Genomic DNA, 27347 nt, shown 5'->3' with positions numbered 1-27347 from the left:
ACAGGCCTGACCTTAACTACATCCTTTAAATTCAAGATTTGATTATTTTAAAAAAATAATAACCTAACGGACATGTATTTTCTTGTTTCTGTGACAGCATACTTGACAGCAGTTATTGCAGCCTGCAACTTGAATTTTCAGAGAGCCTTGCCACTTTTTATCATCACTGTCCTAGCCATCTTCTTTGTCTGCTGGGATTTTTTAATAGCTAAGTATGAAGACAGAATTGCTGCATTCTTGTCTCCCAGAGGAAGATATCTGGAGAAACAGTGGTTTTGGCTGAAATGGTAAATATGAATTACTTCATACATAAATAGAAGGACAGAGCGTTAGTCAACCCCTATAGTTTAATTTAAATTTACACCCCCATAAGCACAGGGAGATGGAGCAATCATACAAATTGCAATAAGAATACTTACAGAATAATTGAATAATTTCTAGTTTGTAAATACTGGGCACATTTTTCAGATTGCAATACAGTAACTAGGTATCAAAAAAACTTGACAGACAGTGTAAAAAAATTCCTCAAATTGAGATAGGACAAGTTTGTGGCTGCAAGAGAACATGGTCACAAATTTCAGGTGCACTGTAGCCTTTTGCATTCATTCTGCAAGGCAGAAAATCTTCATCCCTGTGAGATTCATGAAAGCCTTAACTCCAACATATGCAAACTGCAAAAAACTTAAGTGTGTTATCTAGACACTAGTTTTTCAAATATCATCATAGCGATTTTTACTTGACCTTCAGGAATCAAAACATGCTAACCACATTTAGTGTAATAATAAGATCATACAACCTTATTTGGGATGGTAGACATTCACCTGGTAGATAAATGGTAGCTCCTTATTCCAAGTATTCCTGAGCAGTTAGCAGGAATATTTAAGTTATTCCCAGGAAAATCAGGAGCCAAAGGAGGCTCATAGTCTGAATAAAAGACCACATGAATTTTCATTAAAAATAGAAAGGATACTGGCCAGCTGCCTTCTATCTCAGCTAAGGTCACTTTCTGTCTGAGAGAGAAAAATCTCTGAAAAGGAGTAATTCTGGGTTCAGGAGAATGTCCCATTTTTTTCTTAAGATTTTGGAAATGTTTTTTTCACAGGAACAGGAAATTTCTAATAAAGATGCTATAAATGTTGTGGTCCTTCTTCTCAGGAGCCACATTAGAGAGAAGTCATGCATAGGCACCTCCTTTTGACGATCCGTCAGCCTCTTTGAGGAAGGGAGCAAACAAAGTAGGAGAGCCCTGATGAACCAGGGGCAGTATGTGCTGAATTAGCTGGGTTGCAATACTAAAATTCTACATATCACAAATTAAGTGCTTAACTGTAGGGCATGGATTCTTCCAAGAGACAGAGTCTCTCAGGTGTAGAAAGCGTTATTCAGCACTTCAGAGGCCAAGCCATTTTGAGGAGCTGGCTTGTAATATTTTTCATCTGAGTCTAAAAAAAGAAATTAGGTAGCTAGGTATAACTGAAGTCAGTGGAAGCTAAATAACTGTTAAACACAACATTAAAGAACTGGGGCTACATTTAGTTTTCCTCACTGTAAGTGGGATAATGTATTTCCTGGCCTCTAAGACTGTTCTGATAATTACCTTCGAAGTGCAAGCAAAACACCACTCTGTGGTAGTGGGAACCATAGAAACACTAAACACAGATGTACAGGTGACTATTTTCAACGTTTCTGAGACAGTTAAAACTGTTGTGATTAAAAATGTCTTTTTCTAAACAGACTACAGCTGGTTACAAAGAAGTAAACAGTTTAGCATGTACTTCATAGATGCACTAGTTTAACAGCACAGTGCAATTAATAAAACCCATAGCCTCTCTTGCCTGGAGCTAAGAAAAGATTCAATAAAAATGACAGAAAAGGAAAAGGAGTCTGGAGTGAGAAAGGATGGTAGCTGGAGTGAGAAAGGACTGTAGCTCATCACACTTTAATTAATAGAAATAACATCCAGACAAGACTCAGCTCACGCTTTTTTGGGTTTCCTCCATCAAACGATGTTTGTTGGTGGATGCCACCAAAGGATAGTTTTGTCAGAGCTGCATCAACAAAGGCAGATTCTTGCTTGTGTAGAGCTACATGTTTCAGCTTAACACGTTGCTCAGAGAGCTCATTCAGATGCAGAGATGTAAACGGTGTGGAAAGGAGAAGGAATCTGTGGTCTTCTTCAGGATGTCATGCTTGACACTTTTTCTTTTTTCGTAGGGTGTTGTGTGCAGCTCTTATCATAACTATCATCTGCTGGCTCATCTTTGACACAGCAAAACAAGGAGCCCGCCAGCTGATCTCCTGCGGTGGGCTTGTGTTGTGTGTTCTCTTGATGTTTATCTTTTCCAAATATCCAACCAGAGTGAGTATTTAGTCTATGTTGGATCCTCTGGGCTTTTTTTTTTGTTCAGTGTCTCAAAAGCTATTCGCCTGCCCTAGCACCGAGTTCAGTAAAAGTAACAGAAAACCCACAAATGTCAAAATCTAGGCTTCCCAAAACCCTGTGATGTATTTAATTTCTGAGGAAAGTAATATTGCTCTGACATCTAGGGCAGCATGTGGGGAGCTGTATCAGCGTCTGGCTATCACTGTTTTGGGAGGCTGCTGCCCATCACTTCTTCCAGCCTCGATGTGGATGGGAACATGTTTGCTCCTGACAAACCATTGCAAGCTGAGGCAGGCCTACTTCACGCTTTCTGCCCACAGGAAGCTCATCACAGTCCTCAGGACATCACAGGCACTTATTTCAGGATATGTCATCATATCAGCACAAATCATGTGGAACTGGAGACATGCTTCCATCGTGTAGCTCTTAGTGCCTCGCAAGTTTGATTCCTATTGCAAATGCAGCAGATGAAGCCAAATTGAGGTCTTCACTTTTCACCTACCCACTCCTGTAGGCTTGTCAATGCCATTTATTCTAATTGTGCAGCTGAAATGTCCACTCTGTACTGTTGTGGTATTACAAAGGTGTTGCTTCTTGAGCCACTACACATCCCATCTCAGCTTTTACCCCTTGTGCATACCTAGTTTACATTGCATGCTTTCATCAGTCATGTATTGATCCACTAACCAGGTTACCACATTTCATCAACACTTTTTCAACACTCTTGCATCAGTGCTGAGAGTTTCTTAATAGAGAAAGTCTCCTCAGCAGGGACTAATGGATCTCCCACTTCCGATCCTTAGCAACTGCTGATGTCTCCAACCGAGGTGAAAACTTATATACTCCAAATGTTCTGTGCTCTCCCATGGGTCCTCATTACACCTAATTAGCTTGTGTTATTCAAATATCATCCGAATAAATTAGACAGTGCCATGTCAGCTCTTTGCCTTGAAAATAATCAGATTCAATTTTCACAAAACAAAGATGTTTTATAAGGCAGCAGAGCAGAAAGCAGCAACACAGTGAAGAGAGAATGTTCACAGGCAGCCATAGTTTTCTTACAATTACCTTTACGTCACATGAATCACAGTATTTAACTGTGAGTAGTTCTTAAGTATCAAAGAATCCACGTGCTTGGTTACTTTTTTTTAATGTTTCCATTCCAGTTTAAAATAAGAATCATGACTCCTGTTCTCATTGATATCTATTTCATCTATAAACTGTATCACAGGAAAAACTCTCTCTTCTTTAGTCTAACTACTTAAGCCAGCAATGTGCCCTCATGGCCAAGAAGGCCAATGGCATCCTGGGGTGTATTAGAAGGGGAGTAGCTAGCAGGCTGAAAGAGGTCCTCCTGCCCCTCTACTCTGCCCTGGTGAGGCCACATCTGGAATATTGTGTCCAGTTCTGAGCTCCTCAGCTCAAGAGAGACAGGGAACTGCTTGAGAGAGTCCAGTGCAGAGCCACAGAGATGATGAAGGGAGTGGAACATCTCCCTCATGAGGAAAGGCTGAAGGAGCTGGGTCTCTTTAGTTTGGACAAGAGGAGGCTGAGGGGTGACCTCATTGTTGTTTATAAATATGTCAAGGGGGAGTGTCAGGAGGAGGGACCCAGGCTCTTCTCAATGATGTCCAATGACAGGACAGGGGGCAATGGGTACAAGCTGGAGCACAGGAGGTTCCACAGAAATATTAGAAAAAACTTTTTCACTGTGAGGGTGACAGAGCACTGGAACAGGTTGCTCGGAGAGGTTGTAGAGTCTCCTTCTCTGGAGACGTTCAAAACCCACCTGAACACCTTCCTGTGTGACCTACTTTAGGTGATCCTGCTAGATGATCTTTTGAGGTCCCTTCCAACACCTAACATTCTGTAATTCTGTAGTTCTGTGATACTTGATGCTTGTAGCCTGTGGTGGTGAATCAAGCATGTCCATATTTACATAGCCAGGCTTTCAGCAGCTAGCTCAAATAGAGACATCCACATCGCAGGGCTCTCAGATTAGGCGAGGTAATTTAGGCTTCAGGCACCCTACAACCTGTTTTGGCAGTGGCTCCTACCCTGAAGTATCGTCAGACAACCCCTTTACATTATTCTAACAAATACGTAAAATGTATAATTTATCTAATTAACAAGGGGGTTATTTATTTTTATTTTTTCCTTTCTATCTAGGTCACTTGGAGACCAATATTTTCAGGGATAGGAATGCAGTTTATTCTTGGGCTTCTAATTCTGAGGACGAAAGTGGGGTTTGATGTGTTCAACTGGCTAGGCACTCAGATCCAGGTAAGCCACTGGGCAAAAAACCCAATTTTTATATAATTTTCTGTCTTGACATCTTACATAGCAGCAGGCAGTTCAAGGGTCCATTCATTCAGGAACGTTTTCCTCTCTTGAGAAGAACTGGGTTCTCAGAAATGTAGTTGACTACCTGAATTCAATTTTCTGTTTCTTTTTTGTCCAGTTAATACAAGACTGTGGTACAGGTTGACGAGTAATGGTCAGAGTGACCCTGCTTCTTAATGGCTTTACCGTCCTTGGGCTGAAACTATAACTTGCACCAACCTAGCACAAAACCATTATTGTGCCAGTGAACTCATGGAAACTTAGACCTGGCCCAACTCCAAAATGTTCTTGCAATAAACCTGAAATGCTGAAAAGCCTTGGGATTTAGCAAGGCAGAATCACCACTGTCCTCAGAGTAGCCATAGTAGTGTCCCCAGGGCCATTCCTTAGTTCTCACAATATATAAAAAAATTAATTCAGCTATGGGCGGCAAAATCCACATCCGCTAGCAGCACAGGATCTCTAGAGAGTGGACAGGATCCAACCATACGTGCCCTTGCAGGCAGTCTCTAAGCACAAAGTATTTTTAAAATATCCTTTAGTGCAAAGTAGTAAGTAAGAGAAACACAAAATATAGATTGGAGAGTACCCACTAGAGGACATTCAGACTTTTCACCGCAGGGATACAGGATGCTATTTGCACAGCTGTTCTTCACAGTACAGATAATTAAGCACATTTAAAACAAGCCAGTGCAGACTGTACTGTCTCTGTCAGGGAAGGCACAGGTCTGACGTCTCTCTGGCTGCTAATCTGCAAGCAGTGGGAGTCACTCGGGTTGTGTCACAACATTCTCAGTCTCCCCTTTCACCTCTGACAGAAGCAGGTATGGTGCCCCCTTTCATTAGCTACGTATGGCTTATGGTCACTCCTGCCACAACTCATTATACCAGCTATTACATCTCCATTTTAAATTGTACCATTTACTGCACTTACTTGCATGAGAGGGAGTGTAGAAATGCATCACAGTATCACGATTAACAAATAAATTATTTCAGTATAGCTTATAGCCCTTATGGTGTTGGGTACTGCAGGAAAACTTGCCCTACGCCCTTAGTGTTTACATACTCTGAAGCAGCCTCCACTCTTGGCAGAGCAGAGTGGAGACCCTTGGTTCAGCCAGACACAGTCAGTGAAGCCTGGACCTATACAGAGTGAAGTAAAAGCTCCTTGGACCTCATCAGGTCTCTGCAAAACAACTACCACCTTTTCCTTAGTTTCTGGCAGACACCCAGAGCTTATGGCTAAATTCCTTTGCTTTCTGTCCCTAGACTTTTCTGGAGTACTCTGATACAGGTGCTAAGTTTGTATTCGGTGAGAAATATATGGATCATTTCTTTGCTTTTAAGGTAAGACGGGTTTTATGTATACTGTATGTGACAGATAAACAGAAAAGGGAATGACATAGCTGGGAAATAAATTAATTTATATCTTATGGTACAAGTGCAGTGACCAGGGAAATCAACCTAGAGGTAAACCATTCCTTACAGTGTCACACTAAGAATAGAGGCATGTAGGATGTCCACATAAAGCCCTTATTTTACTGCTATATACTGAATTAGATTACACTTTAGTCTAATTACAACAACATGTATTACAAACAGATAGAACTTTGGGTTATGTTTCTACAAGGAATAGGTTAATCTCCTACCTGGTCACTGAAAGAAATATTGCCTCCAGTCTGTCTTCTCCATGTCTCCACAAGTAAAGGTGCTATATGCCATGTTATGTTGTCCTATCCTGAAGTGCTGTGTAGACCACTGCCTCGCAGACATTGCTCCTGTAGAAGTGGAAAGCCTAAATGTATACTTACACCAGGTAGAAGAGGTAGAATCTTCCCATGCATAAGCAGGAAGAATTAAATTACATTATTATTACATTAATAAGATTCCAGGGAGATTTTCAAGTTCTCTCTTAGATGATCTTGTTGGGAAACTGCTGGAATATAGCTTATGTTCTCTGTGCTCTCTAAATCTCACCAGTACCCTGTCTGGTTTCGCTCCTACATGTAGCCCATAGCATAACACCTGCTTAGGCTGGAATCAAGAACATATAAAGCAAAAATCCCAAACCAAAACCATGAGAAATGTAGTAGGATTTTCTCAGAGACTATTATGCTGTCTGGTATTTCAGACACCTGACCATGGGCTTACACGCTTTTTATCTTACTTTTCTTGGAGGAGTGATATTCCAGACTGAATGTTTTTCACACTTAGATCTTCACTACTTAAGGAAGAAAATGCTTCGTAAGATGCTGCTAAGAATAGTCAGAAATCTCACAGTGGAGAAGAAAGCTGACTTTAGCTGACTAAACCTGTAACTAGGGACCAGACAGTCAAAAGTTGGCTTCAGTGTATGCACATATCCATCAGTCATATTCTGTGGGATAAGTTGTGGCGTATCGAGGCACGGACTTCGATGAGACAGATCAAAATCAGTTTTATTGCAAACAGACAGACATATTTGTACTTGTCTTAGCAGTAATAATATTTTTCCACTAAAAACAGGTTAGCTTCAGCTCCCTCTGTCCAAGGTCATTGCTTAACCAACATGTTTACACTTTTCAGATACAATAATTAGGCTCTGTAGAAACAAACCATATGTACATCTTCTCTCCCTGTGTTAGGCGATCCGACGGCCTGTGTCCAGCTAATTTTAGCACATCTTGCTGTACCAAGGACACTGTATTTTCGTTCTCCACAATAAGCCAGTAAAAGAGATGTGGAACTCCTAGAAGAAAATAACAGGGACAATTAGGTTATTTTCACATCCAAAAACAAGAAAGGAAAACACATGAGTTGATTTTCGGAGCTGCATATGTCTTGGTGCAGAAATACACAGGGTGAACAGAGTGGCAGACAAGTGCACAACAACAGCAAAACATGCTCCATCTGCTCCTTCTGTAGAATGAGATTTCTCTTTTCCAGCAACAGTGGGTGACAACCAGCTTATTCTCTCTTGAAACACTTCTCATTTATTCAGAGATTAAGATGGCCAGAAGCGCCTTTTTGTGTCTTTCAGCTATTTTATGAGGTTTGTATATTGGGATGAGCTCTCTAAATCTTGCCTCAAACACCTTCCAAAAGAGAAATGACTCAATTTTGGCTTAGATCTTGTGATAGGATAGGCAAGTGATAGGGCATATCTTCACAGAAAACTGTCAGAGACCAATTGCATTCGTTCTGCAACACTAGCAGCATGCAGGGACTCTTCACTTTTCTACTAATTCAGTTGGACACAGTTACAAGAGCAGACACATCCATTGCATGCACCCTCTGGGCATTCAGAACAGTCCCACTACAGCCTTTGAGCAGAGAGTCTTGGAAGCGCTAATCAGTCACAAATATGTTTATTTGCATGCATAAACTGGGTTATTTTAAACGCATGTTTGTTTATGCAGATGTAGAGTTTCAGTATTCTGAAAACAACACTTGCCCACATAAACAAGCACACTCAAGCTCTTCAGTAGCTGGGAAAAACCTCTTAGTACTAAATCATCTATCCTGTTGACTATGCAAAGTCTGCTTTGAGCAAGCAGGAAATCAGACTTCCTTTCTATGCCAGGAGGATTATGACTCCGTAAGAAAGGCTTTGCTTTGAAGGAAAGGCTTTAGGAGTGTCTGAAACCAGGATGTTCCTTAAACATCAGTAGCAACTTCTCCTTTAAAGGAATATAAGGAAAAAGCTGAACATCAAGCCACAAATGGGAAAAGAGTTGAGAGCACTCAACAGTTGCGACTCCCTGCCCTGCAAGTAGCATACACAATAACCATGATCCACAAAGTAGTTCTTTGGCAAGGTCAAACCATATCACAGGATTGAAAATAAATACAAAATAACCCACTTCATAAAAATTAAGTTATAGAATTTAATTTCTTAAAGGTTGTATGATGGTAAACATTAACTGCAACATTTGTAGGCCACATAAATATGACTCTAAAGACATCTTGGTTACCAGTTCTCATTGAAATGTGAAGTTTTTCAGAGTGCTTGTTAAATTTATACATCAGTTAAAACTTGCCTATTTAAAGGTATGTAGTACGTATGAGGGTCTATACATACCGGAGACTAAACTTTCGCACAAGTTTGTTCACAGAAAGAAATATAATTCCACTATTTTAACCATGCAGTTACAATTAAACTGCAGGACCCATCCATTCCTCACATATGGAAACATGCTAGGCCTTTTCAAGGTGTAGGCTCCTGCTACAGCTGATGTCCGTCTGACTTCCCTGTCGTATTTCTTTTTCGCGGTTTTCTCCCCTCTTTTCTTGGAGTTGACAACTGTCTCCACCTACAGGCTGTAATGATGTGTGTACAACCAAATTAAACTGGTGGAATTTCCTAATGGTAGAAGCAAGTTGGGGACAATCTCTTTGTCACTCCCTGTTCAGAGTACCCACATCTTTGAGGCAGACTCTTGCACTCAGAGAATAAGGGCACTACCATAGAAAAAGGGAACTAGGAGTCTATGAGACAGAAGAATGAGTTTTAAGAGTTTTTCTCTCCCTAAAAGCAATCTCATAAAATCAGTTTATATTTTAGGGGGGAAAAAAAAAGGCAGAAAAAAAAGCACAGGACTCCTGACCTTTTATTTCCAAATATATTTCACATCTAACCAATAAAGGCAACACTGCCAACTAAGGCTAATATTCCACCATGATGTCCCCCTGCTGTGCAGATATTCTTACACGCACAGGATGTACAACAGCCCAGACCCATAATTAAGGAGGGAAGCTGTTCTCAGACTTCTTGGATCATTCCCATACCTCCTTTTTCCTATCAGTGCTGCCTCCATGTACATATATCTGTCCTCCTTGATGCCCTAGCCCTCCAGACCCCTCCTCAAATATGAAGATTTGCATGATCTATTCACCCCTTCACGTCCCCAGATCCTATACCCACAGCTCCAGCAAGGCTGGGCTCCTTCTTCTCTCCCCAAACCTGCTCCTAGCCTGGGGTCCCTTCACCTTCTGGGTGCTTCACCAGGTACCTGATCCTGGAGCACCATGAGAGATTTCCCTTCACTCTTCCAAAGCCCTTACACAGCTCTTCACCACTGAAGTATTGCCTGGACATGTATGCCCTGCTACCCAAGCCCTAGGACCCTCAGAGGAAGCCCTCCAGTATTATTGACCCCATGTCACCTACTCCCTTGTTTTGGCACCTCAAAAGGGGAAAGGAGAGGATGGTGAGTGGGAGAAGATGCTTCTGCATCCCTTATCCCATTTGCCATGTGCAAGCCTATGTGGAACTAGCACAAAGTCCAAGTTCCTCTTGGGGCTGGTGGAGAGGAGGTGGCTGCTCTATATAGACACAGAACAAAAGGAGTTTTCCTGACACTCTCCACTCACCTAGTTCAAAACCACTGACTTAACATTTCAGTATATTAACACCTTGGGGACCTCTGCTGCAAAAAAGTTTTGGTTTTTTGCTGTTGAGTTGAGGTTTTTTTTTCAGCTGAACTAGTTGTTTCATGATTAAATGCTTTTCACTGCATTTGTCTCTGCAGACAATGCAAGTGAAAACCTACTGCAATGCAATGCCTTGTAGGTAGCTTAGTTACATTCTGCTAATTTTAGAGCAATAATTCACCAATCTTTTCCACCTGATTTTGTTATGATGTGGATAACAGCCAGCCTGGACAAGACAAATTGCAGAATCATAGAATCATGGAATGGTTTGGGTTGGAAGGGACCTTAAAGATCATCTAGTTCCAAACCCTTCACCATGGGCAGGGACAGCCCCCACTAGAATAAGCTGCTCAAAGACCCATGCAGCCTGGCCTTGAACACAGAACCGGAAAACCAATTCCCCATTTTGTAAAAATAAATGTTTCATCCAGAAATGCCTGCAACTGCAAAAATATAAAAGCATGTTTTAAAGTTATGTAAGGTATTTTCAGAGGAATATCCACAAGGAACAGCCCAAAGGGTGGTGGCTGTTACCCTTCATAGGCAGAACATTGTCTTCTTCCTTCAGCTAAAATCAAACCACAGCTCTCAAACACGACAGCTCTTCTCATCCATTCGGAGTGAAAGACGGGCGGACACTCACATTTTTTACCATCCAGTACAGACAGTTGACCTTTGCCTGTCTGCCCACTGCCTGTCCAGACCCATTTCCCTGTAAGCATTGTGGCGGTCCCTACCCAGGCGAGGGTATGGAACTGGCTGGGAGCCAGACAGCCAGACAGCTCTCTGGCTTAGGAACAGGGAGGGGAATTGGCAGGAGAGAAAAGGCAGGAGAAAAGTTTTACTTTTATTGAAGTAAACTTCCTGATATCACTGCACGGCGAACCACCTCTAGAGAAGCACTAAGAGGATCAGAGAGTCAGACTAGAGAAAGCAGCCTCATATTTATTTGTTGAAGAGAATAACAGTATCTGTGAATTGCACTTTCTCTTTTCAGGGAAAGGTTCTGATAGTCTAAACTGAGTTTCCAGCTTCTCTTTACTGAAAAGGTCTGAACTAACAAAGTGGTTTGTTCTTTTTCATTCTGTTTCTTGCTTTTATTTGTCATATATTAGGCCCTCAGTTGAACACACATAAAAGTTTCCTGCTACTAGTGGTGCTGTTTTAACTAATTAATCTACCTGTCTAATTTTGGACCTTTTGGGGGGATTTTTCTTCCTTTTGTATAATAGCATAGAAATGCTGAGATACTGTATATTTAACACACTTGAGAATCAAGTGATACTAGTTTTATGTGGGATGAAAACCAACACATTTAGTAACCCATTAGGCAGTGGATTAGGCATTCGTGCAATTCTTCAGCACTGAAAAATACTTCCTTTCACTTCTTGTATTTAATAAAGTGTACACCTGTGAATTTGATTTTAAGCAGATTCTGTCCCTGCATACAGTTAAGGAGCTCTTGACTAGTCCACACTGACATTATAATCAATGCTATAAATAGAGCAGAATAAAAAGGTGTTTTTCTATAGTGTATTATTAAAAGGCAGCTACACAATACAGGCTTCCTAAGGAAACTGCCCTTAATTCTGAGAACTGAAGTCAGCTACAAACCCAATCAAAATGCCTTTAACTTCTGCTTATGTATCAGTCTTAAACTCTCATTTTCAAACACAGACACAGAGAAGTTGACCTCTGAATTCTATATCACAATCCCACTGTATGTATTTCTGTTTGCACTTTTTGAGGTCTACAGATGTATATATCCAAGTCTTTGTAGATGCCATTGCCCAGTAAATGCTTCAGCTGACTTAAACATGGCTATAAACTAAGGCATATCATATTAAACCAGTCTCAAAACTATTGCAGTCCTGTTAGAAAACTATGTAGATACATGAAAAATAGTTAATTCCAGCACATATATAAACAAGTCTAGAAAGCTAAAAATCTTACAGTATAAGGGGGCCGGTTAGCTCAGTCGGTTGGAGGGTGGTGCTGCTAATACCAAGGTCGTGGGTTCAATTCCCATTCAGTCCCCTTGTGTTGCGTGATCTAGTTGAGAGGCATCCCTGCCCATGACAGGGAGGTTGGATTAAATGATCTCTAAGGTCCCTTCCAGCCTAGGCCATTCTATGATATCTATGGTAAGTGTAAACTTAATGATCACTTTTCAATACCTTTAAGTCTATCTCCAAAAACATATCCCTCTTTTTCAAAAATTAAATGGCTTACAGAATCAAGGGGAGGGAAGCCACTCTAGAAGTGTTAATGATTTTGTGTCTCCAAATCAGGTCCTGCCAATTGTGGTTTTCTTCAGCACAGTAATGTCTATGCTTTACCACGTTGGATTCATGCAGTGGCTCATTGGAAAGGTATGAATTTTTGCCAGTAGGTACTCATTTGCCTAGTACAGGACACTTCCTGAACACATGCAGATGAACTGTAGCATTGGCCCTGCCCAGGCTGCTCAGGGGTACATATATGAAAAGTAGTTGTTTATATTTAACCTGGAAATAGTTCCAAGTGTTACCACAGTACAATCCTAACTGGTATCATCTAGCGCACTGTCCTCCTCCCACCTTGGTTTTATCGCTAATGCCATAGTAATTCTTAGATTTGCCCACCTAGCTTTAGTGTTCCTCAGATGCCATACTTACTTAAATCTTCTGACTGCCCCTCTCTCAGCCCTCAAAATGAAGGGTGGAGGTTACATCACAGGCAGTGGACTTCTGCTTTCCATTAAGCATTGCAGTAGCAATTGCATACACCTTTCTGCGACAGATCCCCAGAATAAGATCAGAGTCTGGTTCCTCACTTCATGCTCTACTGTTCATTTCCAGTATCTTCTGTCCAGTGTCAGTGTCCACTGAGATAACAGCAAGTCCACAGAAAATGCTCCGTCCACAGAAAATGCTCCGTCCACCCTATGAGGGTGAAAGATCTTCCTGCATGGTGGTAGTTAAGCCTTATTTGAAGCTACTTTTAAAAAGTCCTTTGTGTTTCTCATGCACAGGATTGTTATATAAGCACAACAAACCTCATCCACCTGCAGAAGTGCGCCAAAATTTCTACAACAGATATTTTGGCCTTAATCTAAATTTCACATTTTTTCCCTTTTATATTCTCCAAGTCCCTTTGGACAGGTACATAAACAGTAAGAACACAACAAAATACCTATTTTGATTAATTTAATTGAACAACTTAATGCCCAGGAGAAGCCTGGGGTACTCTCAGTTCTGTTAAGTTAGTCCTCCTCCAGCTTATTTCAATATGTTATTATTAAATGAATATGCTGTATCTTGAAGTTGAAATTGTTAACTCAGGAAATAGTGTAAGGTGTCTCAGAACTCTTAGAGTGACATGATTAATTCAAGTAAGTTCATGAAGTAGGCAGACCAATGTGGTTTTTCTTTTTTCTTTCTTTTTAAATCACTTTAGGTTGGTTGGATAATGCATATTTTCATGGGGACAACTCCTGTTGAGTCTCTGGTAGCTGCAGGTAACATATTTGTTGGACAGGTGAGTTGGAGGATGGAAAAACATGTTAGCACAGGATTACTGGATATTGTGAAATATTGCTGTTCAGTGAGCATCTATGTATAAAAAAAATCATCATTTCATGTGAAGTTACAACTCCAGTATAGCAGGACTGGTGGCTAATTTCCAGTATGCTTATATGTTGGCAGTGATGCGCAATGGGGTGGGGTTATGAATTGCATGTTTTCCTAACAGAAAGTCAGGCATAAATGTAAGTGATAGATGTCCCTTAAAATTACTTCCATGATACTCCAAGGCTCTGAAGAATTAACAATTTTTTTTTTCAATTGAAAAGACATACAAGATGACAAGAGGGCATATGAGGCAAGTGAGGGCAGGAGAGAGAGCCAATTCAGAAATCTAAGATCCAGGGCTGTCTGTGCAAGACCTTAACCATAAAAGTATGGGACAGTCTAGCAGTACATTTTAGTGAGAAATCCACTGAATCCACACTACAACAGTGACTGTCTCAGACTTCAAAGCAATGTGGAAAGATCACCAAGCAGCATCCAAGCCCAAAAATGACATTAGCATATCAGTTACTTGGCAGCAGTGCACATATCACACTGCTTTGAGATTTAAACTATTACCTCTGCATGACACTGCCTCCAGGATGTGCTCGCATACACGCCAGAGCTTTAATCTGCCCTGTAGTGACTGGTATGCATCTTTTATTTGACTCACAGCCTTACCTGTGGCTGTCCCTAACTCACTCAGAAGTGGATTAGGATCTCTCAGCAATTTCACTGGGCCTTTAGGGGATAAAGCAAACCAGGAAAAATTGCCTTCAGACAAGATGGATGTTGGTACAATTTTTTTCTTGGGGTAAGAAAACCTCCAACGAACTCATGCTCAGAGCACTCATTAGAAGTAAGATTAACTAGTCAGAAAACACCTAAGAACATGTGATGCAGCCACTCGCTATTCTGCACTGTTAATAAAATAAACCTCTGAGAATTTATGAGGATGTTCTTAATTTGGTAGTTGTTTTTCACTTCCAGACAGAGTCTCCTCTCCTGGTACGGCCCTACTTACCATACATCACCAGATCTGAACTCCATGCAGTCATGACAGCAGGATTCTCAACCATTGCTGGAAGTGTCTTAGGAGCATACATTTCTTTTGGGGTAAGACAGGGGAAAAGAAGGGAAAAATATACTGTTTATCTGAAATCATTTAAGTATAAAAGCCCAGGTAAAATCACAGAATCACAGAACAACAGAATGTTAGAGGTTGGAAGGGACCTCAAAAGATCACCTAGTCCAGCCCCCCTGCCAGAGCAGGATCACCTACAGTAGGTCACACAGGAACGCATCCAGGCGGGTTTTGAACGTCTTCAGAGAAGGAGACTCCACACCCTCCCTGGGCAGCCTGTGCCAGTGCTCTGTCACCCTCACAGTGAAAAAGTTTTTTCTAATATTTCTGTGGAACCTCCTGTGCTCCAGCTTGTACCCATTGCCCCCTGTCCTGTCATTGGACATCATTGAGAAGAGCCTGGCTCCCTCCTCCTGACACTCCCCCTTGACGTATTTATAAACATTAATGAGGTCACCCCTCAGCCTCCTCTTGTCCAGACTAAAGAGACCCAGCTCCTTCAGCCTTTCCTCATGAGGGAGATGTTCCACTCCCTTCATCATCTCTGTGGCTCTGCACTGGACTCTCTCCAGCAGTTCCCTGTCTCTGGACACAGTATCCCAGATGTGGCCTCACCAGGGCAGAGTAAAGGGGAAGGAGAACCTCTCTCAACCTATAAGCTACTCCCCCTCTAATACACCCCAGGATGCCATTGGCCTTCTTGGCCATGAGGGCACATTGCTGGCTCTTGGGCACTCTGCTGTCCAACAGGACCCTCAGGTTCCCTTCCCCTATGCTGCTCTCCAGCAGTTCAGTCCCCAAATGCTTTGGAAATATACCCAGGTTATTCCTATCTTTTTTTTTTTTTTTTTAAGGAATTATCCACAAATATCCCCTGATTTTTTTATAGTATTCTGATAGTAAAAGGGATACTAAGATCTGGCGTTGAAGATATTAATTAGCACAAACATCTATATTAGTAATAGAGACTTCCTGTCATAACTGCAAGGAAAGTACCTGTTTGTATACATTCCTACAACTCAGATGAACTGACATGTGGAATACACTATCCTAACTAACCAATCAACCCTCTCACTTCTTTGGCAGTGATATAGATAAGTTTCTTCAGGAACTGATGCCTAAAGAGTTGACTTGTGACTGAGGTTCTAGTGATGCTCTACAAACACAAGTAGAAAACATCTTGTGCGCCAAGGGGCTGGCAGCACAAAGCCAAAAAAAAACAGAGTTGAAGGTGTGATTTATGATGTGTAATTGGGAGAGGGTTGGTAAATATACTACTTCTATGTTTGAATAAAATAGCTTGAAGAGGCAGAGGAAAGAAAAGACTATTGGATTAAAAGACCAAGAGACTAAGAGAAGGAGAGATGAAAATATGCAGAAGTTAGCAAAGAAGTTGCTTTGTGGAGAAATCTGTGGAAGAAGGGCTGAAAGGACAATAGAATAATATGTTAGGCCATGTAATTTTCTTCTACTGAACACAGCTTTAAGAGACAAAAACAAATTTCCACCACTACAAGGGACACGGGAGGTGTTAAGAAAGGCTGTTTCTCGCCCACCTGCTCTGTTATTGCTACACCCAGCTGCACTTGATGGACCTGGCTTTTTTTGTTTCTTTTGCTTTCTGGCTTTCTTCTAGAGAGGAGTGAAACAGTTTGGCTTTAAAAAGATTACTCTATACTTTTCACTGCTTTTCCTGTCTCCAGTTGGCTTTCTTCTGTGTTGCTCATTCTCTTATTTTCCACATGAGCAATGTGAACTTTTTAATGACCCCCTGTAGAAAAATCATTCAAGTATCTAACAATTTTAATTGCTTTCCTCTATGTTTGCGCATGATGTGGTTATCACAGCATATTTTCTGTCACCTGGAATTCTAGGTTTCTGCCTCCCACCTACTGACTGCTTCTGTCATGTCAGCACCAGCGTCATTAGCCACCTCCAAACTCTTCTGGCCTGAAACCGAGAAGCCTACACTAACTCTGAGAAATGACCTACAAATGGCAAAAGGGTAAGCTGATCTAGTCTCTAGTTAATAGTAATACTTACTCAAAAATGGTATTTGGCAAAATAACCCTTCACACATAAGCTTTAGGGGTAGTACATGGTAGATATGCAAGTAATAAATTAACTATACACTAATATACCCCAAATGAGTAGTTTGCAAGTTCAGATGCAGTGTGCCGCACTACAACATATGCAAGTATTGCTACCTGTTGGGACAGGCAAAGAGATGTCACAGACCTGGGCCAGACAGTAAACTCTCCAAAGAAAGAAAGAAATGTCTACCTGAGGTGAGCCACCAAGAGGTTTTCCCATGTGCTCTGCTGCTGTCTTTGCTTTGTAACAAATCTGCAGACGCAAACATACAAAAGCAAAGGTGGAGCAATCATTTCAACAATCACAGCAGCAAACTTGTTGCCCATCTGCAGGGAGACTCCCTTGCCTTAAGAACAGGAAAAGCAAAACCAGCCTGGGCATCTCTGCTCAGACTGCCTGGAAGAAGAGCAGTGCTCACTCCCTCATCCCAGCTGTACCACATGTAGTCACGGTACTGAGACCTGATCCATATAGTGTCCATCCAGAATTCGTCCTCAGGATACCAAAAATTATACCATCCCAATGGGTCCCATAAGGATTAAAAGCAAAAACCTACTCCACCTCACCTATGTGTGAGCAGATATCTCTGGCAGCATATTTCTAATGAAGTCCATGTAACTTTTAAGTTCTATGATTTGTTCTTTAATATTCACAGTCTTGTTTTCTTTTAATTGACAAAGTGAATCAAAGAACCTGCTGGAAGCAGCCAGTCAAGGTGCTTCTACCTCCATCCTGCTGGTAGCAAACATCGCTGTGAACCTGATCTCCTTCCTTGCCCTGCTGGCTTTCCTTGACTCAGCACTCTCTTGGGTGGGCAATCTGTTTAACTATCCACAGCTGAATTTTGAGGTATGGTCTCCAGGTTCCTCATGCAGCTTATGTAAATGCTTATATACATGTTTTTCTCAAATTAAGTGCCTGTGGGGATTTGTTGTGGATTTGTCCTGAGATTTGTTGTTTTAGTAAAAACAAAAAAGATTTTCAGTATAATCTAAAAATGTCCACGTTCTTGGAAAATGTCTTCACAACCAAAGGAAAATCATTGCCCTGTAAATCGCTGTATTCATTAGTCTATGTATCACTTCCCTCTGTGGTGTTCCTGCTAATAAGCAGAGTATGTTTACAGAGCATTATATGCTAATACCCACTTCCTCCAATTTGGTAGTTGAGCAGATCTATCAGTTAGACACTTGAGCTTCAGAAAGCCCCATCAAGTCCTTAATGCTCAGTAGCATCATGTAGATAAGGACACTGGGACAAGGCTGGACTTGTCTGAACCCCTGCTTCTTATACACTACTTAGTTCTCACCATACCTAAATTGTGAAACTGCACCCAAATCACTCAGCTCGGCAAAGAGGTTTTAAACAGGACTTTCACAGAATCACAGAACTTTAATCTGAGTCAATACATCATTTTTGACCCAATGCAACAATCTTGATTCAATGGTTCTGGGGTTTTTGTTTTGCAAGCTCCTAATAAAAAAACTGTGTGAAACACAGGTATAACCCTATAACAGAGTTGCTGCAGAAGTGAATAGATACTAATAGCAGATGTAGCTTCAGCAATACTAAGATATTACCCTGCACAGCTTCCACAGATTATCCCACTGCACATCCACGTCAGAGGAAAGGAACAAGTACGCATACCTCAGCTACACTCATGCAGAGGTTGCTATTCAATCAATAGCTGCTGGATGGGGTGAGATCTGGGCAAAGAGACAACTCACAAGGAGCTGATAAACACAGACATGTTGCACTTGGCCATCCATCCGTTTTGAGAGACACAGACCTCCAGATTTTTGCTGGCAAAGGAACCAGCCAGGAATAGTAACTGCTTAAACACCTCAGTTACATTCACTAAGGACAATCTGACCAAACTCTTTCAAAGCTGGATCTTTTTCCTCTCTTACATAAAAACAAGCTATATTGTGATACAGGATATTTTCTTTTTTATTTGCCTAAAACTTTTAATGCTAGGAATAAAGGTATAGCTTTAATTATGTCAGATGCACAATTTTTATGCAGAGACAAGTCTTTTGTTTACACCAGTTGGAGTCCAATTACCTGGCAATTAAGCATGTTCATAACACACTTGATTTAATAAGCAGGAGAACTAGACTTCTCAGTTCTCTTATAATCTCTTTTAACTCAACCCTCCCTCTTCAAACACTGTGCCCAATCTGAAGTTATTGGTGGGGAAAACAGGCACAGAAACTCTTTTTTAGGTATAAAATCAGGGACATAACTAATTACTTTGTTATATCAAGATTTTGGGTTAGTCTTTTAAAAATTTCTCAACTGTATCTGACTATTAAAAACATTCAGTCTCCCAGACATGTTGGTGGTAATAATTCAAGGTGAATTTTCCCTTGCTAAAACAAAATCATCCTTATTTTAGGTTTAGAGAACTTATCACACGTCATTGTTCTTTGACCAACCATATCCTTTTACCTGCTTTGTCTTACATCTTTTGCAGAACATTTGTGCTTATGTCTTCATGCCATTCTCTTTCATGATGGGCGTAGACTGGGAAGACAGTTTTATTGTCGGTGGACTACTAGGTTACAAAACTTTCTTCAATGAATTTGTGGCTTATGAGCGCCTCTCAAAACTGATTCACAACCGAGAAAAGGGTGGAAGCATGTACATTAATGGTGTGAAACAGTATATGACTGTAAGTAACATTTTCCATAGATTTATTGACTCTTATACTGTTCTGCTGAAACTTAACTGACTTTTTTTTTAATATGGGCATAAATAGATAATGGTTGCCACATTACTCTAAAATATGTCTTTCAGTTCAGTTACGAATATGCAGCGTTTCTTTGTGCAACTGCTATGACAGTGGTCACACTAGCTATGTCAAAGAAAAATAGCAAAAGAAAGGCATAGTTTTGGGGAATATGCAGTATTCCACAGGACACTGTGTTTAAGACAAAACGTATTTTCAAGGTGAGTTCTTAATCTCATTCTTACCTAGCACTTCCCTGTGAGATACTCTTCCAAGAAAACCCTGGTGAAGAACTGGAGGATCCTCTTACCTGCAGAGGTTTAGCTAAACATTAAGTTTCAAGAGAGGCATCCACCGAGCTTTAGCTGATGGCATTTAAGGTATTACTGGCACACCTCTGCTGGAAGTTTTCGTGCCCTGTGTCAAGGGCAATAGTATGAGACGTATATTACATGGCATACACCTCCCTTGCTGCACTGAGTTGAGTCAGTTTGCTTCAATTGCCAATGTAAGTTAGTTTGCATGAGGATTTCCAGCCAAAGTCTGAGCCCACTTCTCAGTCACGCATCCACCCAGATTCACCCAGTAGGATACATAATTCCTATTACAATACACAGAGGAAGAAGAATAGAGGATGGCAATACAAAGAGCATCCTAGGTGTGTGCACAGGGGCAAAGAGCACACAGTGATCAAGGTTGACCTTTGCAGCCATGACTGCTCCCCCATCCAGCACCTACATGCACAGCTTGTACTGAATTCATCCTCACTCTAAGCACAGTCAACAAATAACATAGTATCTGGCTTTACAGCTGCACTGGCCTTTCTTCCTCAAAACAAGAAAAATTCTCTCTGTACCAGACCCTTATTAGGAAGCATCCTTTTGCATACCTTTTAATCTTGATTTAATCTGGTGTGATGATGTGGATACCTGCCTTATACACAAAACTAAAACCACGTTCCTGACTGCTTGCATTCCTTATTACCAGAATATATTTTGTAAGTGGAGGTAGAATGTCAGGTGGTCTGATCAAATACTCACATGCTTGCCTGAGCACCCGTTACTGGTCTTCCTGGAATTCTTGGAAACAGGATCCAGAGCTAGATGGACTTTTGAATCTATCCTGCTACAGTCATGCTACTCTCTACAAGGGGAACATGGCTCTGAACTCCTGAAAAAATCTGGAAATCATCCTTAAAATACTGATCCCATCGACTATATTTCACCATTTTTGCTTTTCTTTTTTTCCAGTAAAATGCTGTATAGAACTTCCATGTTCACTTCTAATAACCATAAAGAGCTGTATTACATTCCACAGTAAAAATTTCTGAGATATAAAAATAATTTTGATTCCTAACACTAGTAAAAATTGCCCAGTAGCTATTTTAACTATGGCACAACAGTTCAGGTGAGAGTGACTTCCACTTTTAATTTCTACATGGCTTCAGAACTCTCTAATACATCTAGTCACAGATATTCAATCAGAACAAGCAAACAAGTGATCTTCTGAAATCCCTCACTCGAGTCAGTAATAACAAGGCTTCCAGTTTTCAGACCTAGGAAAGTGCAAATTAAAGCAGCGAAATTACAGTACATAGCCTTTTCTAGGAAGAGCAGGTAGAGTGGGTACTTGAAAAACATTTTCCTGCCTATGTGCAGAGTGATTAAATATAACTACAAACTGGTTTTCATAAAACAGGAATGGAAACAGAGAAACTTGTAATAAACAGGAAACCTACCAGAACACTCACTCAAGCATCTTCAGCTTGGGTCTAAAGGATGATAAATAGGAGTTCAGAGCTGTCAGAGAGGACAAAAAAACCCATTTGCTGAGATATGTTGCCTCCTTTCCCAAAATGTTTGAACTGCATTTGCCTGAAGGTTTGCAAGATTTGTAGCCTGATTTCATTCATCTAGGGTCATTTTGTGTGCTGTGAGAGGTCCAGCCATGAGGGCAAAGGCCAACCAAAGCTTGCCTCTGGTCTGAAACAGACTGAGCTGGTGTTGCCCAAAGGGAGGAAGATGGCTGAATATGTCACTAATGCAGATTCCAAAATTACGATGTTTCCCTGCATGTTATCACAGCAAATCACCCACTCTCTAGGAGACCCATTTTCCCACTTCTTCTTCTGTGCACAGAGTAGAGCATGCACAGAGCAGCTTTGCACATGAGGCCCTCTGCTTGTTCGAAGGCAAATAAATCAGGGATATATATACCAAATACAGTGTTATAGAGGCAGTCCAGCTATGAAGAACAAGGTGAGTTAAAGCTCTCTAACTCCTACCTTCACAAAACAACAGCTAAACTGCCACTAGTAAGATAAGAAATAAATTCAGTCTTTAATTACTAATACGCGATCAACAAGGCACAATATACATGAAAAATAAAACCATCACATAATTTAGGAGTCCTCATACAGCTCTGAGCCGAGTCAGCATAAGCTGTGTCAAACCACTCAACAGGGTGTCTGTTTGTGTTCTAGGTTCGCTCTGAAGTCATTGCCACCTATGCTCTTTGTGGATTTGCCAACTTCGGCTCCCTAGGACTGGTAATAGGAAGCCTGAGTAAGAATACCTCCCATGGACTATATGTTTGGCAAGCAAATCACAACGAAAAATGTCAAAGAAATAGGCTGTGGGTGAAGCTTAGCAGCATTATGGGCTGAGCAGCTGCTTTGCTGAGACCAGGCACCCAGCTGTGCGTAGAAGGTCTTCCAGAGGCACACAGGCTGTGGTGTGGAGGTGCTGGAAGTGGGGCTGAGGGCAAGGGCAGGGGACCGAGTCTTGCTGACAGGCCTCCCTGTCCAGCCCTTGCACTTTGAGCGTGAGCTACTACAGCCTTCGGGCTTCAGGAGAAGCAAACCATCTCTAGTCTGCTGGTGTGAAGGACAAGGTTGGCTGTTTCCTGTAAAGATGCCGCATATGCACAGTAGGCTTACAGGGAAAGGAAGGGGGGCAGGGGGGAGCCTTTTGAGATCTGGAGGGAAAAAGAAAAATTGAAATAACGTCTAGGCCTCTCACCTGACCTCCTGGCATTTCATCTGGTTCCATGCCCAGGTGTTGCTCCTTAAAGCTGCTGTCAGCCAGCACAGACACACAAACTGGCAAGGATAACAGAAGCTGCCATTTCATACACAAGCCAGATTCTTAACAGAAAGAGCTAACATCAGCACTAGGCCTTCAAACAACCCACTAAATATGTCTTATTTTCCCTCGTTGTTCCTCCTGGTTCAAACCGCAGGGTGAGAATTCCCTCTTGCGACAGAAATGGCAGGTTAATCTTGTTTACATCTATACGTATTTATGTTTGACACACACTTTCATTTTCTCCCTAGCAAGCATGGCTCCCTCGAAAAAAAAGGAAATAGCTGGTGGTGCTTTCAGGGCAATGATCGCGGGAACTGTCGCCTGCTTCATGACAGCATGTGTTGCAGGTATCGTACCCGTTTGGCGTCTCTTGCAGCCGGTGACCACAGGGTGGCAGTGCGCCGGTACGGTGAAACCGCCGTCACTCCGACGGTAGGATTTTCGGGTTTAGTAGGATCAGAAGTTAACATGAGACTAAAGGTTCCTGAAAACTGGAATATGAAGAGATTTATTTTATTTCTCCCATTACGTCATATATTTTTGGTTTTTTGTTTTGTTTTTTTCATCAGCGTAACAGATGACTCATGAACAGAACGAATTACAGATGGGTTACAATCCCTCCTCCACACCACTGGCTGCAGAAATACAGAAGTACTCACAGAGCAGAAGTGGAGAAGTGAAATTAAAGCAGGGTGTAACAGCAAAGGAGTGAGGGGGAAGCTGAGCAACTTTTTACCTTAATGTTAAATTTAAATGTTGGGCTGATAGTATTCCCACAGAGCATTTAACTTAATGAAACTATCTTAAGGTTGGACTCAATAGCAAATCCTTATTTTCTATGTCTCATCTTCAAGTGGAGTAGAGTCACAATGCAACAGATGTTTTGGGGAGGAAATTAAAAAGAACATACTATTAAGGGGGCCAGTTAGCTCAGTCGGTTAGAGCGTGGTGCTGCTAACACCAAGGTCGCGGGTTTGATCCCCATTCGGTCCCCATGTGTTACCTGATCTAGTTGAGAGGCGTCCCTGCCCATGACAGGGAGGTTGGATTAAATGATCTCTAAGGTCCCTCCCAGCCTAGGCCATTCTATGATTAATGATCCAAACCGACCAGATATGAGTCAGCAGGTAAATTTTAACCCCAGTATTTAACAATCCCTTTCCCAGCTTTCTGTTTTGAGCATGTGGTATGCACAACTGCATGATGAAGGTTAAATCAGTCCTATTTCTCCAGTGAAGAAAGATCTTGGTGCTTTGCACAGCTGAAAACAGCATGACTGTTTCTACCACAGCTTCCCTGTTCCTTTGTGTTCACTGCAGCATGGAAACACACATTTTGAATATAAGCCCACACTGTTTTCTGAGCGTGATAGAAATAGTACACCTGAAATGTCCATTAATCTCAGTGCTCCTTGTAATATTTTAACAGATGACACTACTCTGAATAACTGAGTGTTGAGGGTTCAGGAAGGACATTGAGGAATCAGATGTCTTACTGAAATGTGACATTTCACAACTCTGTCCTTAAGAATAAAATTGTCAACAGCAATTGCGAAGTCTTTCCAAAACAATAAAATCTGCTTTGGAAAGAAAATTACATTCCACCCACTCCTGTCTTGGCAAATGCTTTCTTTATGCCCAGAAGAAGATAAAAGAGCCAAGCAAGTTCTATTACCCCAGTTAAGATAACAATGTATTAAAAATGGGTCCAGATTCCACAACACTACGTACAAGAAGGAGGTGTCAGCTTCATATTTTTTTGCCTTCATAACTATTTATATGAAATTTTGGAGAACTTCCAGGGAAGCAAAGATAAATAAACCATAACTATCTCCATTTAAAACCATATAAAAATTCCTCTATTTAATTTCACTTCTATAAAAACAACATAGTTTCATTTTAATTAGTGAAAACTCATTGGCCCAGCAGTGAGAAAGTCATTAGCATCTCTTGTTTTGTGGCATTAAAAGGAGTAGAAAACCAAATTAGCCTAAGTGTTACAGGTTACTACAGTTTAATTTCTACATACAAAAAAACCTGTGGTCACTCCTTAAATTGGTTCTGTAAAATAAGCCAAATTTTTAAAATCCCACAGTTCAAGGTTTTTAATCTTTCATCTTTACAGAAACATCTCAGAAGGTGATTTTGTATAAGGCAGAATGTTTCATCTGACCATGACCCAGAGATAGACATCCTCAAGTCTTACCTTCCATTTCATTATTCAATAAGGAAACTGTTACTTACTTCACAGGAATGCTGACTGTCCCTAGTCGGGAGATTCCTTGCCACATCTTATTAGGAAATGCCTTCAACTCCACAGATTTCCCTGCCAACAGCACTGAGCTTGTTGAATGCTGCCAGCAACTCTTCACCAGGTATTGAGGAACTTTTTATCCTTTGGTCCGCATAATTTAGGGAGCTCACATATTCTCTAAAAACCTAATTTTATCTTTTGTATTTGGCTTTTTTTCCTTGGGTATCTGCTTCCCGTGAACTTGAATTTTTAAAGGAAATTAATATATTAATGCTGTTGATTGGTTCTCTTTTCCTGGGCATTTCTTTGTTACATGCCAAACACAGACAGAACCAACAGAGAACTCAAAACATCTTTGTCTAAATCTCTTTGTCCACACTTGAGCTTCCCAAAATGCTAAAGATAGATAGACTATCACGCAAAAATTCAGTGGTAAAGATCAAGCTCATCTCAAATATTAACAGAAAATAAATATTTAAACTAACATGATATTAAGGTATTATTTGAGGATAACTCTAGATGAAAAAAGCCAGGAGCTTTTCTTTTTGCTGTCAATGTATCTGGCTGAAGATAACAGCAACTGTGCCTGTTTACATAGACAACTTTACACACATTTAAAATAGAAAAATACTTCGATGCAAATTGTATTTGATAATTCTCTATCCAAGGCAGAGTAATAAATAATAATATTAAATAAGGAATATATTTAGACAAACTTAACACTAGCTTACAAAGAGCCAAAGGTCTACGTATTTAAATTTTGCCAAGAATCTTTTAAATTTGTCCTAACAAGATGCATTTTTGCATTTTCACAACCAATTGATTTAGAAATAAATACTCCAATTCATCTTTTTTCCATACAATTGAAAACAGAACTTCATTCTTCTTTTCACACTTCTTTTAGCAAAGACAATGCTTTAAGACTGGGCATTTGTCTACAACAAAATTATACCACGTGAATGTAACAGTGGTGTTCCTGTAATCTAAACTGCAAGAATTCTTTCTGTCAAATCCTCAGATGAGGAAATCTTTCAGAATTGTCTTGATTTCACTAGATCTGCCTTCATATCCCCTTGCTTAGCCAAGGGTTTTTTTGTGTGTAGTAAAGAAGTTTCTTGTTTCATCTTCTTAGTATTAAGACTGGCAGCAACTTAACATTTCTTATGATGTTTAACTCCTCATCCTAGGAATGAAAATTCCAGTTCTAACTTCAGGTGTGGTTTTTTTCCCTTTATCATTTATTTGACACATATATTTCTTCCTTTGATGCTTTGTCATAAAGTGTAGCTTTGAATCTGGGTATATATCATATGTAAGGTAGACATATTTTTACATCAAGATTTTTATATTTCAACTATTCACAAAAACGTAATTTTAGAAAATATTCATGTTGGCATCAAGATCACTAGCTTCTGCCTAAACAGCAGGACTTGCATATCACTGCAAGGAATTTCTTTTCTTGCAATCTGAAGTTCCAAATGAGTTTATCCTAACATTGAACCACTGTCAAAAACTTTTTTCACAGTGAAAACCATCTGTGATATTGGGTACATTCCTTCATTCATATTTCTTCAGCACTCCAACTTTTCCTCATCACATTAATTTTAACTCTATCAGGTTGCTGCAAAGACAAGAACTGGCTCTCTCCTCACCAGAATCAGTGTTGAGCAAATGCTCTGGAGATGTAAAAACCTTGAATAGTGAAGAAAAACTCTCAATCATTTCATTTGTTTAGGAAGATACACACGAGACACAAGGACTGTATAAAAACCCCAGGCATTACCCTGAATAAAAGGGAGAACAACTGCTCATGGCTCATGGCTGGTGTTTGGAAAGTCTTCGCTCTGCCTCATTTCTCATAAAAATTTTAACTCATTTAGAGATGCTTTGGAGAAAGTGTGTGCATGTGTACATTCACATGTGTGTATACATACACACATGCACATACACATATACATCACATACATCACATACATCTATATCATCTACATCTACATATGCATATACATAGAAAGAGCACCACAAGAAGAGAAGAAAACTATACCTGATTTCTGCTTTTCTCTCCTTCTCCAGTGTAAATAATTCGCAGATCTTCCCTGGAGGAAACAACAGCCTAAGTTCCTGGAAAGGATGTTGCCAAATACTGCATCACCCTACTTTTCATTGTACTTAATTTGTACTTAATTTGGGGGCAGAGATAGATCATAATGAGTTGTGGTTCTTGATAGAAAGGTAATAAAAATTTCCTTTCCTACAAGTGTGTACTCCCACTTTGTGTTCCATATCTCACTAGCCCAATTACTCTGACTTGTTTGGAAATACTCAGAAATTAAACTGGAATAAATGCAGTGCACCTCTTGCTGCAGATCTCCCATTACAGATCAGAAGAGAAGAACATTCCTGACCTCTAGAA

The 27347-nt window shown here is 40.6% G+C and overlaps 1 protein-coding gene across 1 annotated transcript in view; it reads left to right on the top strand.

The window, feature by feature from the left end:
• The window catches only part of SLC28A3 (solute carrier family 28 (concentrative nucleoside transporter), member 3), a 44622-nt gene extending 17515 nt beyond the window's left edge, over positions 1 to 27107 (top strand). Inside the window, 14 exon segments of the mRNA XM_009879390.1 lie at positions 98 to 287; positions 2215 to 2359; positions 4553 to 4666; positions 5996 to 6073; positions 12430 to 12510; positions 13577 to 13657; positions 14677 to 14802; positions 16645 to 16775; positions 17545 to 17713; positions 19341 to 19538; positions 22078 to 22159; positions 22930 to 23028; positions 24932 to 25055; positions 27008 to 27107. Of these exon segments, the coding sequence (XP_009877692.1) occupies positions 98 to 287; positions 2215 to 2359; positions 4553 to 4666; positions 5996 to 6073; positions 12430 to 12510; positions 13577 to 13657; positions 14677 to 14802; positions 16645 to 16775; positions 17545 to 17713; positions 19341 to 19538; positions 22078 to 22159; positions 22930 to 23028; positions 24932 to 25055; positions 27008 to 27107 (1718 nt within the window).
• Positions 27108 to 27347: the final 240 nt, after the last annotated feature.

This window comes from Apaloderma vittatum, unplaced genomic scaffold (genome assembly GCF_000703405.1).
Source record: "Apaloderma vittatum isolate BGI_N311 unplaced genomic scaffold, ASM70340v1 scaffold13972, whole genome shotgun sequence".
NCBI lineage: Eukaryota > Metazoa > Chordata > Aves > Trogoniformes > Trogonidae > Apaloderma > Apaloderma vittatum.
The sequence above is the reverse complement of the archived record's forward strand: the minus strand, read 5'-3'. Positions and strand labels throughout refer to the sequence as shown.